General features: G+C 37.2%; 1 protein-coding gene across 3 annotated transcripts in view; it reads right to left on the bottom strand.

Annotated features, from left to right (window-relative positions):
• Positions 1-538: 538 nt before the first annotated feature.
• pald1a (phosphatase domain containing paladin 1a) overlaps positions 539-12,868 on the bottom strand; it is a 91,198-nt gene continuing 78,868 nt past the window's right edge. For all 3 annotated transcript variants that reach the window (XM_077230857.1, XM_077230859.1, XM_077230858.1), the window contains exons 19-20: positions 10,966-11,121; positions 539-1,092 (exon numbers count right to left, since the gene is read on the bottom strand). In XM_077230857.1, the coding sequence (XP_077086972.1) occupies positions 943-1,092; positions 10,966-11,121 (306 nt within the window). In that variant the 3' untranslated portion in view covers positions 539-942. The remainder of the gene's footprint in view (positions 1,093-10,965; positions 11,122-12,868) is intronic.

The following is a 12,868-nucleotide window of genomic DNA, read 5'->3' as shown; positions in this document are numbered from 1 at the left end:
GCTATATAAATAAATACAAACTTGAAACTTGCATGTTTGGAATAGAATACTGTTATTTTAGTATCATTGATAGACATTTTGTTAATATTTTAAATTACACTATTTTATTTCTTTAAGTTTTAGTAATTTTTTGTGCCTTTTTTATTTTTATTAGTTTATGAAAATGAGAAATATATATATTTTTTTACATTTTTTTTATTTGAGTTAATATTTTATTTAATACAATGAAAATGTTTTTTGTGTTTTATTGATTTGCTATTATGGCTTAATATTTGGAATTAGCTTTTTTTATTTATTTAGTTTTAATAATTTTGCTGTGCTTTTGTCATTTGTATTAAGTTTAATATTTATTTTGTTTAAACTATTAATGAAAATTATTTTATTTAATATTTATTTTATTTCAAGTAATGAATTTTTTTGTTTGTTTTAGATAACAATAACCCTCATAATACTCAGTATACGGGCATATTAAATATATGAAGAAAAAAACGATTCCTTTAAGATCCTCTGAAAACAAATCAGTCAGTAAACGCACACATTCCTGTTACAAAAGATTTTTAATGGAGACTGCCATTATGAAAGTCTTCATCATGAAAAACGCTCATTTATAAAAGAAACATCACAGTTACTGCAGTCTTCAAATGTTAAAACCAGAACAGAGTGAATGAACTATACAAGCAAACACACGTCAAATAATCCCCTAAACTACGGGACATTAAAAGAGTCCTGTTAAATTAAAAATAGGTTAATAGCAGATATGAGATACCAGTACGGAGAGAGAAAATAACCACAAATGACATTAATAAAGGAGAAAACAGCATCCACAGAAGAGACATGATGAATATTCATGCTCATGTTCTCAGTTCAGTTCCTCACAGTGGTGTCTGACTGGATTTAAACGCTTGAATAGCTTCGGTCGTCCACGTTTATCATCAGTGTTTCTCAGATGAACTCTCCTCTGAACGGAAGCCCTTGACGGTTTTGCTGTTGCCAACGGCGACGGAGACGACAGAGAGTTGAGTCTCTCAGGTCCTCAAACTCAGAGAAGCCCAACTGATTCAACAGCTCGTAAACTCCCGCCCGAGACGCCACCTGAACACAAAACACACACACACACACACACAAAATTCATTCATTGTTGGACTGGATTGTGTGCTATTCCTCTTCCTGTCATTCAGAGTCTACTTCAAGTGTGGCCAATTCAACTCGTACTCTGATTCACAAAGACAAATGTTAAACTGGTAACGGTTCTGGGACCCTGAGAGTCGTTCGGGCCGGTGAACTGGTGACATCTGGTCCTGACGGAGTAACACACACACACACACACACACACACACACACACACACACACACACACACACACACACACACACACACACACACACACACACACACACACACACACACACACACACACAGTATAAAGCAGCACTGCGGGCCTGTTTACTTTGGCTCTGTTGATTCAAGAACTGGTAAAACTCGCTGAAAAAGTCAAGGCCACAGAATGAGAAGAGAGAAACTACAGGGGTCACGACCCTGAACCTCTGAACTATACATCCATCATCTGTTTATATCTACACATCCCTCCATCCAACAGAGCACCATAACAATAGCTTCGTAACGCAGTATATAAAGACATATATGAGCTTCAAACTTAAAGACATCACGCTGTTAAACTTGGTCAAATCAACATTCACAGTTAGGCTACGTCTACATTAATCCGGACACATTTGAAAACAGTTTTCGTTTAAAAACGCTCTCCGTCCACACTAGCGTTTCAGGCGTTTGTGTGTATGAGAATCTTTTGGAAAACGCTAATTCCCCGTTACAGCGCATGCGTAAACCCTCACGAAAGCTCACTGAGATAAATAAATAAATAATACATTTATCTGGCAATTCTTCTGGCAGGATCATTTTATTTTTACAAAATATCTCAGCGTTTCCTCCCTATCCTCTCCTTTTATGTCCCAAACAATATAGTTATTTGTATATTTTGTAATGCACAAGTTTTTCTCTACCTAATTGTTCAAAGTATGAATATGTTTTGTTTAAAAAAAATAAAAATTTAAAAAACGCATATACGATTACTATTTTTATTCTGTAATTCTGTTTTGCTGACTGAAAATAATTTAAAAAAATGATAATAATCTCAGCATTGACTGAAGCGTCCAGGCCTCACTCACTCACCATTATATGTGTGGATTAAAACACAACGGCTCTCAGCAAATGTGAGTAAATGTTCTGTCATCTTTGCAGGACTGTGATGTGAAGAGCATATTTTAGCAACAGTGTGTCTAAAATAGAGTCACAACCCGGTTTAAACATGAATATCTATTGGTACAAAATGCGTCACATGACTAAACTTACGTCATCGTTTTTAAATGCCTCCGTTTTGACAGTCCATATACAACGTGGAAACTGCGTTTTCAAAGTTATCCACTTTGGAGAGCGTTTTCAAAAAAAGTGTAGTTTTCATTAATAAAGGAGAGAAGGCCAAAACTGAGAGAAAAAGATGCGTTTTCAAACAAAAAAGTATTAGTGTGGACGAACTTAGTTTCGACAAACTTAACTTTTTTGTAGTCACACGCGGTTAGTGTGTGTGTCTTTTTCATTCTGAGAGCTGTAGTCGAATCATAAATGAGAGTTTCTGTTGTGACGCACAGCTGGATTGAGGTATTAAACACTCGAGGTTTCCCATGATTCCCTGCGTCAGGTGCGAATGGGATCTGGATCGACTCTCACCGGCAGCAATAAAAGTAACAAACACCGCACACAAAGAGGAAGGAGCGCAGACAAACACTCGGCTCCAGTGAAACGACAGATGTTATGAGCGCAGAACACCATCCATCATCCTCTGCTGCTCTTTAAACACAGAAATCCTGACAAACACACCATAGTAGCAGCTGTAAATCTCCCGACAAGCACACACACACACACACACACACACACACACACACACACACACACACACACACACACACACAGTGTGAACATCACCGCAAACACTGATTACATGACCTTAAAGGTTCACTAAAAAAAAGGGGAAATTCTGGCATCATTGTAACAAAATACGTTCTTTAGTTTGCCTTTCACGGAAGAAAATATACATGTTGAAATGACATGAGGGAATGTCATTTTATTTATTTTATTTATTTAAAATAATAAATCCTGATGCGCTTTCCTTTTCATAATCATTTGTAACATCAGTCCACTTTAACCCTGATGTTGATGGTTAAATCGAACTGCACATATGCACTTACATCGACCTCTGAGACCTCAAATGAGTAACTGAGCGCGGGGTCAGAAACATGCACTGACCTTTGACCCCGGCGGACTGATGACTCGCTGAAGGAGAGAAACAAACATTTCCAGGACTAACGCTTCTTGATTTTAAATGCACTTCAAAAGGGATTTTATAAACCAGACTGAACTTGAGTCTATCAACAGTCTTTAGACTATATAAATATAAATATAACAATTGCTCATAATTTACTGCTTAAGTTGAGCCAAATAGAATTCACACACTAATCGCTCAAACTCTACTGCCATTATAAAAAAATCCAATTGCAATATGGCTGAATCTCTGTGTTGTTCATTTCTAAAGGGCCGTACACACCGGGACGAATATCGGCGCGCGTTATTCGCCAGCGTTTTTTGTGTTCACACCCAAGCGATTTTCACTGACGATGAGCCGAGTGAACATGCAAATTCATTCCCTGACATTAGATGGCGCTTAATGTAAACACAAACACTACACTACAGCACACAAACGATGGCGATTGTCAAACGTTTGTTGGAAAAAGTTACAAGCCTATGCACATGAAAGACAATTTAGTGAAATGAAACTCACCATCAAGGCCCATTTGCTCTGCAAAACCACTCCATAACAGTTCTCTTTTATCAATGTTTTTGTAGTCGCTGTCGCGTTTGTCATACATTTCCTTATGTTCCGACACCAACAGCTCTACATTTATCTTGGCTTGCATCTTCCTCGTCTCCTTCCCGGCAGTGTGTAGACGCTACTTGCCGTATATCTTCTTCGCCGTTACGTATGTGTGCTCGCCAAGACGTTTTGTGTTTGAGCGCCCCCAAGTTGTGTTTTACTGTAACTCCAGAAGCTCCAGACACATGAGCAAAAGCGCCAATCTCATTGGTCGGATAGTTTTTGACGTGGCGCGTCAAACCAAAAAAATGAACCCGAGGCGTTTTTTTTTAAAATCACGCTTTTACGCGTGGCGTTTTTTGCGTCGGTGTGCACACTCGCATTGGCGCCCTTTGTTTAATCACGAGGCGTTAAACGTCAGAGAATATCGCACGAGAAATTCGTCCCTGTGTGAACAGGCCTTAAATCTGACTTTCATCCAGAAAAAGTAATGCTAAAATCACAACGGCATCAGGAATATTAGGACGCTGTCACTTTAAGAGCCGACGCACAGATCCATTATACTGTTACACGGGCGTTTTCTTTCCCAACTGTTTACATACACTTAAAACATAACTCACTGTGTTTGCGTGAATACTCGCCTATACATTATTTTGTGTGTGTTTGACTGTTTAAGTGCAATAAGCAATCCCAAGCCAAAGTTTAAGTCCTGAAATTCCAACAATATTCATCCGCGTTTTAGATATTTCAGTGTCGATATGCATTGAAAATCGATATTTTTGACAACACTGCATTGCACGTACTTCATTTTTTCAGATGCCTTTTTAAAAGATTACTAATGAAAAATTTATACATTTCAACCTGTTAAAGTGGCTAGTCGGAGTGACTGCGTCACACACGCCACTGCTGAAATACACACACATTAAATTACATCCAGTGAGTTACTAAACAAAATGAGGACAAATAATCAAAGGATGAAAATAAGGACACATGCACAACAAACATGACTATTAAACTGATGGTTCTGTATCTGAAGCTGTAATATTATGACTTCTGTAAGATCACATATCCTTGTACTCAGACATTATTAATTTTCATCGCAACATTCATTACGCCAAAATAAAACCATGTATTTGTTGATGATGACAGCAAAATACATCATCACTACATTCATTTACCTCTATATGCTCCTGAAAAACATTTATAGATCAGCTATTCTGCTTTCTTCCGTGTTCATCTTTCTTTAGTGTGTAATGTTGATGTTTGAGCATGAAAAAGGTTTCGGGAGTTCTTCTCTATATCAGTGTCAGTGTTTCTGAACTCCTGAAACGCCTCCATTGTAGTCTTGAGTTTCTTCCGGGAGCACGTCACAATATTCCTCATTATAATAATTCATACGCAGAATAAAGGGGCGGGGCCTGGTTGAGTTAGTTAGTAGTGTGTATAACTGGCGGTTATGGTAAGGGGCGGTACATTTCCCAAACACACTGGAAGCGCTCGACCAATCACAACACACTTCTCCAGCCGACCAATAAGAGCACAGTGTGCTTTTCAGAAGGAGGGGCTTCATAGAGACAGGAAGTAAAAAGAGCGTTACTGACAGACTGGGAAGAGAGGAGCCGCAACAATGGAGAATATGAGGAAAATAATCAACATTCAAGCAGGAAAACCTGTTCTAGTAGAGCCTAAATACGACTTAAACACTTTGGAAAAGGGCATATGTTTTTTAAGAACTAAAAAGTGCAGGAGGTCTCAAAAATCATACATGTCAAGAACAACCAACATTTTTTTTAAAACACTGAATTATCCATTTAGCAACTATCCAAAGCAACTTACAAATTTGTAACCCTAACCCATTGTCCCATTAAGTACTTTTAAATTATTGTTAGCAAATGTTTTGTCTGACCATTGTACATGCTAATCCGTTTCTTTTTTTGTTGCATTATTTGTACAAAATTGTAAATGTCTGATCTGCGGATCTGCATATTACATATTAATTTTCTATGTTTACTGTGTACCTCTTTGTCTTGTAATTACATGTGTAACTTATGTTTTTTTGTACCTCAACGCTTTTATCTTAGCCAGGTCGCCATTGTAAATGAGAAAGTGTTCTCAATGTGCTCGCCTGGTTAAATAAAGGTTAAATAAAAAAATAGAATAAAAACAAATGATAAATAATTCAGCGTGAGCAGTTTATCTTGAAGGAATGACATAAGAGTCGCTCAGTGTGGTCTCGGTCAGCCGTCCTCACTGGAATGAGACTTTATCAGGTTTTATCGCTGCACATTGGCTCTTTTCTGAAGAACTGACAGAAGTAAAACGCCTGAGAAGATCCACTCCACAAAACACTTCATCAGGGCTCACAGTCTCTGTAAATCCATTAATAAATGGTCATATCGACTAGAATAGAATCAAATCAGTCCATTGACGTGATTTAAACAAAATCAAAAATAATAGTTTCATGGGGTCATTAAATAAGATATGGTATTATATTTAATATAGAACATTTTTGATATATTGTCCATCCCAAATTGAGCTCAATGCACAACATTTGTAGCTGTCGGTTTTATTTAACCATTAATATAGGTTTTTATTCATAATTTTATTTCTATATATCCTGCTATAATTTTAGTTAAAGTTTTAAAAATATTGCTGTGTCATTTTATTGTTTTAAAATAAAAATCTATTAATTTTTATTATCCGTTTTAGTTATTTTAGAACATTAATTTAAACTAAAGGAAAACGAGAAATGTTGCCTTCGCAATTAGTTGGAGCTCTATAATAATAACAACAACAATATAATATATACATGTAAACAATAATAATATATACATATTATTAATATATAATAAGTTGGGAGTTTCATCAAAAAAAGTTTTATATTTTAGTTTCAGTTAAAATTTATTTCATTTCAAGTAACAGAAGTTTTTTTATTGTTTAAAAGACAATTTTTTTGTAAAAAATATTTTAAATATTTCAAAATGCTATTGTATACTCTCTGAGTTACACAGTATACAAGGGTTTTCTTTATTTTTATTTTTTACATATTAGATTTCCTGTTAATCTACAGCATGTCGATGTTGTATGTAATCTCGGACATTCCTCTCATACGTGCTGAACTCTCGGTTAAAGTCGCGTCAACGGGGTCAGAGGCAGAACCCAGACTGTGATCATCGATTAGACTAGAAACCAGGCCGGATGTTCACGTGTGACAGGACAGTGATGTCGACTGATGAGTTAATCAGAGATTGCTCTAGATTAGTTTACTTCAACTGAGCATGTTTCTCAGTGCATCAAATCTGAAGGTTCTTCTGAACCAAATCACACTGGGAAAACAAAACAAAAAACTTAAAGGGATAGTTCACCCAAAACTGAAAACTCTGTCAGTAATTACTCTCCCTCATGTTGTTCAACCCCGTAAGACCTTCGTTCATCTTCGGAACACGAATTAAGATATTTGTGATTAAATCTGAGAGCTGGATCACTCCTCCATAGGCTTCTAAGGGATTGACACTTGTTCCCCGAAAAGTTATTAAAGACATCGTTAAAATAGTCCAAGTGACTACAGTGGCTCAATCTTAAGTTCATCAAGCGACGAAAATACTTTTTGTGCGCAAAAACTAACAAAACTAACAGCTTTGTTTCAACTATTGATTTCCTTCTCTGTGGGCCTCGAGTGAGTTCACTAGTTTAACAGCGCAGCGCTTCTGTGTTGTACGTCACACGCAGGCTCACCATTGGCCGACGCTGGTCATGTGTGTGATGCGTGATTGAGCCACTGTAGTCACTTGGACTATTTTAACGATAAACTTTTCGGGGAACAAGTGTCAATCCCTTAGAAGCCTATGGAGGAGTGATCCAGCTCTCAGATTTAATCACAAATATCTTAATTCGTCTTCCGAAGATGAACGAAGGTCTTACGGGGTTGAACAACATGAGGGAGAGTAATTACTGACAGAATTTACATTTTTGGGTGAACTATCCCTTTAAGAACTGTTCTCTTTCAATTCTTCATCCGTCGCTGAACTGCAGGAGATGAAGAGTGTATAAAGGCATCAGGGGAAATCGCACTGTTCTGTGCAGGGGGGAAACACTCATTTGTTTGGAATGGCAGTAAATTCCAGACTTTACCGTGAGCCGCAGCTGGCCTCAACACACACACACACACACACACACACACACACACACACACACACACACACACACACACACACACACACACACACACACACACACACACACACACACACACACACACACACACACACACACACACACCTCGTGAAACCCGACGTTTGAATCAGCGGCCTCGATGATGCTAGAATAAGCTTGTAAATTCCAGGGTACGTGTCCAAATGAAGCGATGGCTACGGCTCGACAAGCACAGATTCACACGGAGAAGAGAATTCACCACAGAACAATCAAGAGGAGCTTCTCAAACTGCGACAAATGCACACACACACACACACACCTTTGGCTTTCCTGGCGCCCTGTTTCTGAGTTAACAGTTAAACTTCACTGAGGTTTGTGGTGGACTTTCAAAATCAAGTTTGAAGTTGAAGCAGGATCAACACTAGGATGGGTGATAACATATACAACATTTATTGCAAATTTGGAGTAGCATTTGCTCTGTATTTGAGGTTTAAATAAGGGATGTTAAAAAAGCGCACTAGTTGAGACAGGGAGCTAATAATCAAGCGAGCATCTGATCCACTGCTAAAATTTTTCAAGACATTTACAGACTATTTTAAGTAAAATGGTGGAAAGTCCATAAATAAAATCACTTGTAATGTGACATAATTGCTTATTACTTTTGACCAATAGGTGGCGCTGACACCCAATTGATCTGGTGTGGTCAGTGTTGGATTTCCCATACAGCCTCAGATGCATTATGCCATCAAATTTGTTTTGTCTACCGACACAAATCCATAACTTTTTGCAGGCATGGTCTGAGGACGATCTGACTCAAATTTGGTGCAAATAGGAAAAACCGTCTCGGAGGAGTTCGAAAAAGTAGGTTTTTAATGAAAATCAAAACGTCGGACAGGATTATGGGAAAATAGGTATCTATGTTTTCAGCATGACCCAAGGAATCTATTAAGATCAGTTTCATTACAATAGACAAAATTAATTAAAAGCCATTAGCATTTTTTATGCTAAGCCATTAGGATTATTTACCACAAGATGGCGCTGTCTCTAAACTTTGAGTACCTTCAGGGAATGGTGCCGATGGCACATTCAGAGTCTCATACCGATACGCCAATGCGTTTGAATAGCATTTACGACTAAATTAAAAATTGCTGACATTGTAAAATTGGGTATCGTTTAACTGAAACCGATTTAGAAGTTATATGCTAAAATATATCCTTTTTTATATCTCCGGACCACTGGGTGGTGCTGTGCTGAAACTCAAGTCATGGTTGTCATAACAAACACCAAATTTGGTCAGAATACGCTAAAGCATTGTGGAGATACAGCCTCACGTTTTCATTTCTTCGTTGAATTCATTCATGGGTTATTTGAGACTAATCAACTTGAATTCCATGTTTTTTGCCAGCGTGGTCTGAAGATAATCCGGTTAAATTTGTGAAACTTAGTTTGAAAAAGTTTCTTTTGTAGGAATTTTGTTTCTAGCCTTTACAGTTCAAAAGTTTCAAAACCGTATGTGCACATTTGGACAGTAGGTGGCGCTAGAGGGATTGAGTTGAGCTGAATGTTGGTACGGTCCTCTATCAGTGTGCCAAATTTCACAACTTTTTACCAAATGCTTCTATGGGCTGCCATAGACTAAAAAACAGCAGAAGACGACGAACGGTGCTTGGCCCCTAATAATAAACATACTTCTGCAACATGCAATATACATGTGACTTAATTGCACATCACAGATAAAATCATATCAAGTATAGTTCAGTTCTACTGCAAAACAGCAGAGGAGTTTCATGATGAACTCAGCAGAAATTATGGTGCAAATGAAGATGAACTGAAGACTTAGGGCTCGTTTACACTGTCTGTGAAATGTGACCCAATCCCGATGTTTTGCTCATATGTGACACAGATCGGATGTGTTCTATGACAGTGTAAACAGGAAAAAAACTCATGCATTCGGATATTTCGAGATCGGTTTCAGGCCTCGTTCATATGTGGATATAAATCAGACATGTGCCAATGCGACTGTCATGTAAACAGGCAGATGGGATTTTCTGAGGCATTCGGCTACGTCTCCACGGTTTAATGACGAGAGAAACCCTGACGAGCATCTGCAAATGTGGACACACGTTGACACAACATATCAAAGGTTGGATTGCTCATTATGCCATAGACCCACTGCGCTCACGATCTCATGAATCGATCTCTCGTGGGTATCTATAGCACAAATTTTATTTCTCTTGCCATTTACGCCAAAAATAGTTTTTGCGTGCATATGATACACAGTTTTCGTGTGCATATGATATGCATTTTATGGCGTGTAAAACACACGCACTCCACACACCCCTAATCCTACCCAAAGGGGTTTCCAGTGCGTATCATGCACGCGAAAACTATTTCTGCCGTATAAATGGCACGAGTAATAAAATTAGTGGTATAGATACGCACTTTCATGAGATCGTGTCTTACGTTCCCAACAGTCCTGAGATCTCTTGCACACAATAACTGAAGCACACGCGCAGCTGCAACGATGGACCTTTCGTCCTCCGTCTCAAAATCATGCTGATGTTTGGCGAACTTTGCATATAGAGCTAGCATCAAGCATATTACGCGTTCATTCATCTATGCAAGAACCATCTTTAAGTATGCGTGATGTTTCAGATAGTACGTCAAGTGTAAACGCATTAATCGGATACGGGTCACAATTGAAAGAAAGTGTAAACAGACGGTCAAAAAAAAATCGGATATAGGCAACAAATCAGAATTGGGCATCAAGACCTTTAATGTAAACAAGGCCTTATTTATGCAACGAAAACTTTTAAGCAGCAACGTGAAATAAAGGAGAGAACTATTCATCATATTTACACATTTGTGCTGTAAAACTAGATTCTAGGAAGGATTTCTGGCGGGATAACTGATTGTTGGTCTCATCTCACCTGTAGCATCCACTGGCTGAAGGAGCGCTGCCACGAGTCTCTCTTCTCCAGGTGCAGGTACGTGTTGAAGAGGATCAGGTACATGTAGCGCTCCAGATACAGCAAACTCTTCAGCGTCAGCGCCTGGATCTCCGGCTCACATTTACAGCTCTTGATCTGTCCGACAGACACAGACGACAGCCATGAATTACCAACGCTCAAGTGAATACCTGATAGACTCGAACCGATCGAATACTTTTAAACTTGAGTACTATTTTACTATCTGTACTTTGGCTCAAGTATACCTGAGGTATACAGAGAACTAACACACAGCACACATTTACAAACTCTAATGATGATTGAACAATCATTAAGTTACACGCTGATCTGCCTCATATACAAGATCAATTATGCATAAGAAAAAGAAAAAAACGCTGCCGGTCTCATTTATTATAAAACGCTCCATCTCGTCTCACTGGGACGAGAACTAAAGCTGAACAAGAACAATTTAAGTCGTTTTACAAAATGAATTAAACTGCTTAATTCTGCACTTTTAACAATGGGATCAGGGTGAGTAATTTATGCAGGCGACGGGAGATTAATTATCCGCAATATTTAGTCTAACAAAAGAAACTGCAGAGCATAAAAAAGGCAAATTACAGACACAGCCAGAGACCAAACACACAATAACTGCTAATTTATTCAATTTAGAAAGCACAAGTCTAACACTTTTATTGCTCAAAGCCTTGTTTTGTAATAAAAGATGATGATTACACACTTCTCATGATGGTAATTTAGCTTTAACTTTCTAGCATTATACTTTCAGTGATATAAACTTCAGTTCTGATCATTGATTCTCTACAACCAGGTCAAATTAGGACAGAAAGCTCTGGAAACACATTGATCACAATTGTTTATCAATCCAATCCCTCTTTCAGTCCCACAATTCGCTTTGCTCTCCATTTTAGTGCGAGTAATAAATAATATGCACACACAGAAGTGTTGGTGTTTACATATGCCTGTGTTTCGGGTCTGGTTTCTCTGTTAAAGTATTGAACGAACACACACAGGTTTCACATGATACAGTTATATTAGGTAATGATGCATCAAAATTCAATACATAAAACAAACTGACATGAACTTTACTCTGTAATCTTGAACATTCTGGCAACAGCGGATTAATAAAATAATCAAAGATAAAACTATTAAAGACAGATGTTTGTTTGGCTTTATGATGTGAAAATCCTCTCTACAGTTAAATCACTGCTGGATAATAAATGTGATTAAGAATGACGGCCTTGATCTGACAGTGACAGTAAACGTCATTATTACTGATGTTTATCATGAACTCGTTCAGCGCTGTTACTGACCGTGAACAGACTGAGCTTTACTATCTCTGATACAGGAGACGATTAAACGGGAATTATGTCATATCTGCAACACTTGCAGTATTAAAATGAATGGACAATTAACTTTCCGATTTTATATATATGTAAAACAATTTTTCATGCATTTCTATATTGTATTTAAATACATATATATATATATATATAAACACTGCTAGTGTTTTTTACATGATTGAGATATATTTCTATAAAATGCATGAGCACAAAACTTAAAAATTATAATATAATGACCAATATAATATACAATAAAAAAACACTAGCAGCATCAAATAGAGTGATTTTTATATTTTAGATATAATAAATTTAATATATTTATTTATATACACTAAGTTTTGTATATACACACACATACAAAATACATCCATATATATATATATATATATATATATATATATACACATACATACACACACACATATATATATATATATACACATATTCATACATACATATTTTAATATTATAATGAAAATTATAATAATATACAATGTAAAAATCACTAGTAGCATCTTTTTAAA

This window comes from Siphateles boraxobius, unplaced genomic scaffold (genome assembly GCF_051911475.1).
Source record: "Siphateles boraxobius isolate OS27281-9 unplaced genomic scaffold, OSU_SipBor_1 151, whole genome shotgun sequence".
NCBI classification, from domain to species: domain Eukaryota; kingdom Metazoa; phylum Chordata; class Actinopteri; order Cypriniformes; family Leuciscidae; genus Siphateles; species Siphateles boraxobius.
Note: the sequence above shows the minus strand (reverse complement) of the source record. Positions and strands in the feature narration are given on the sequence as shown.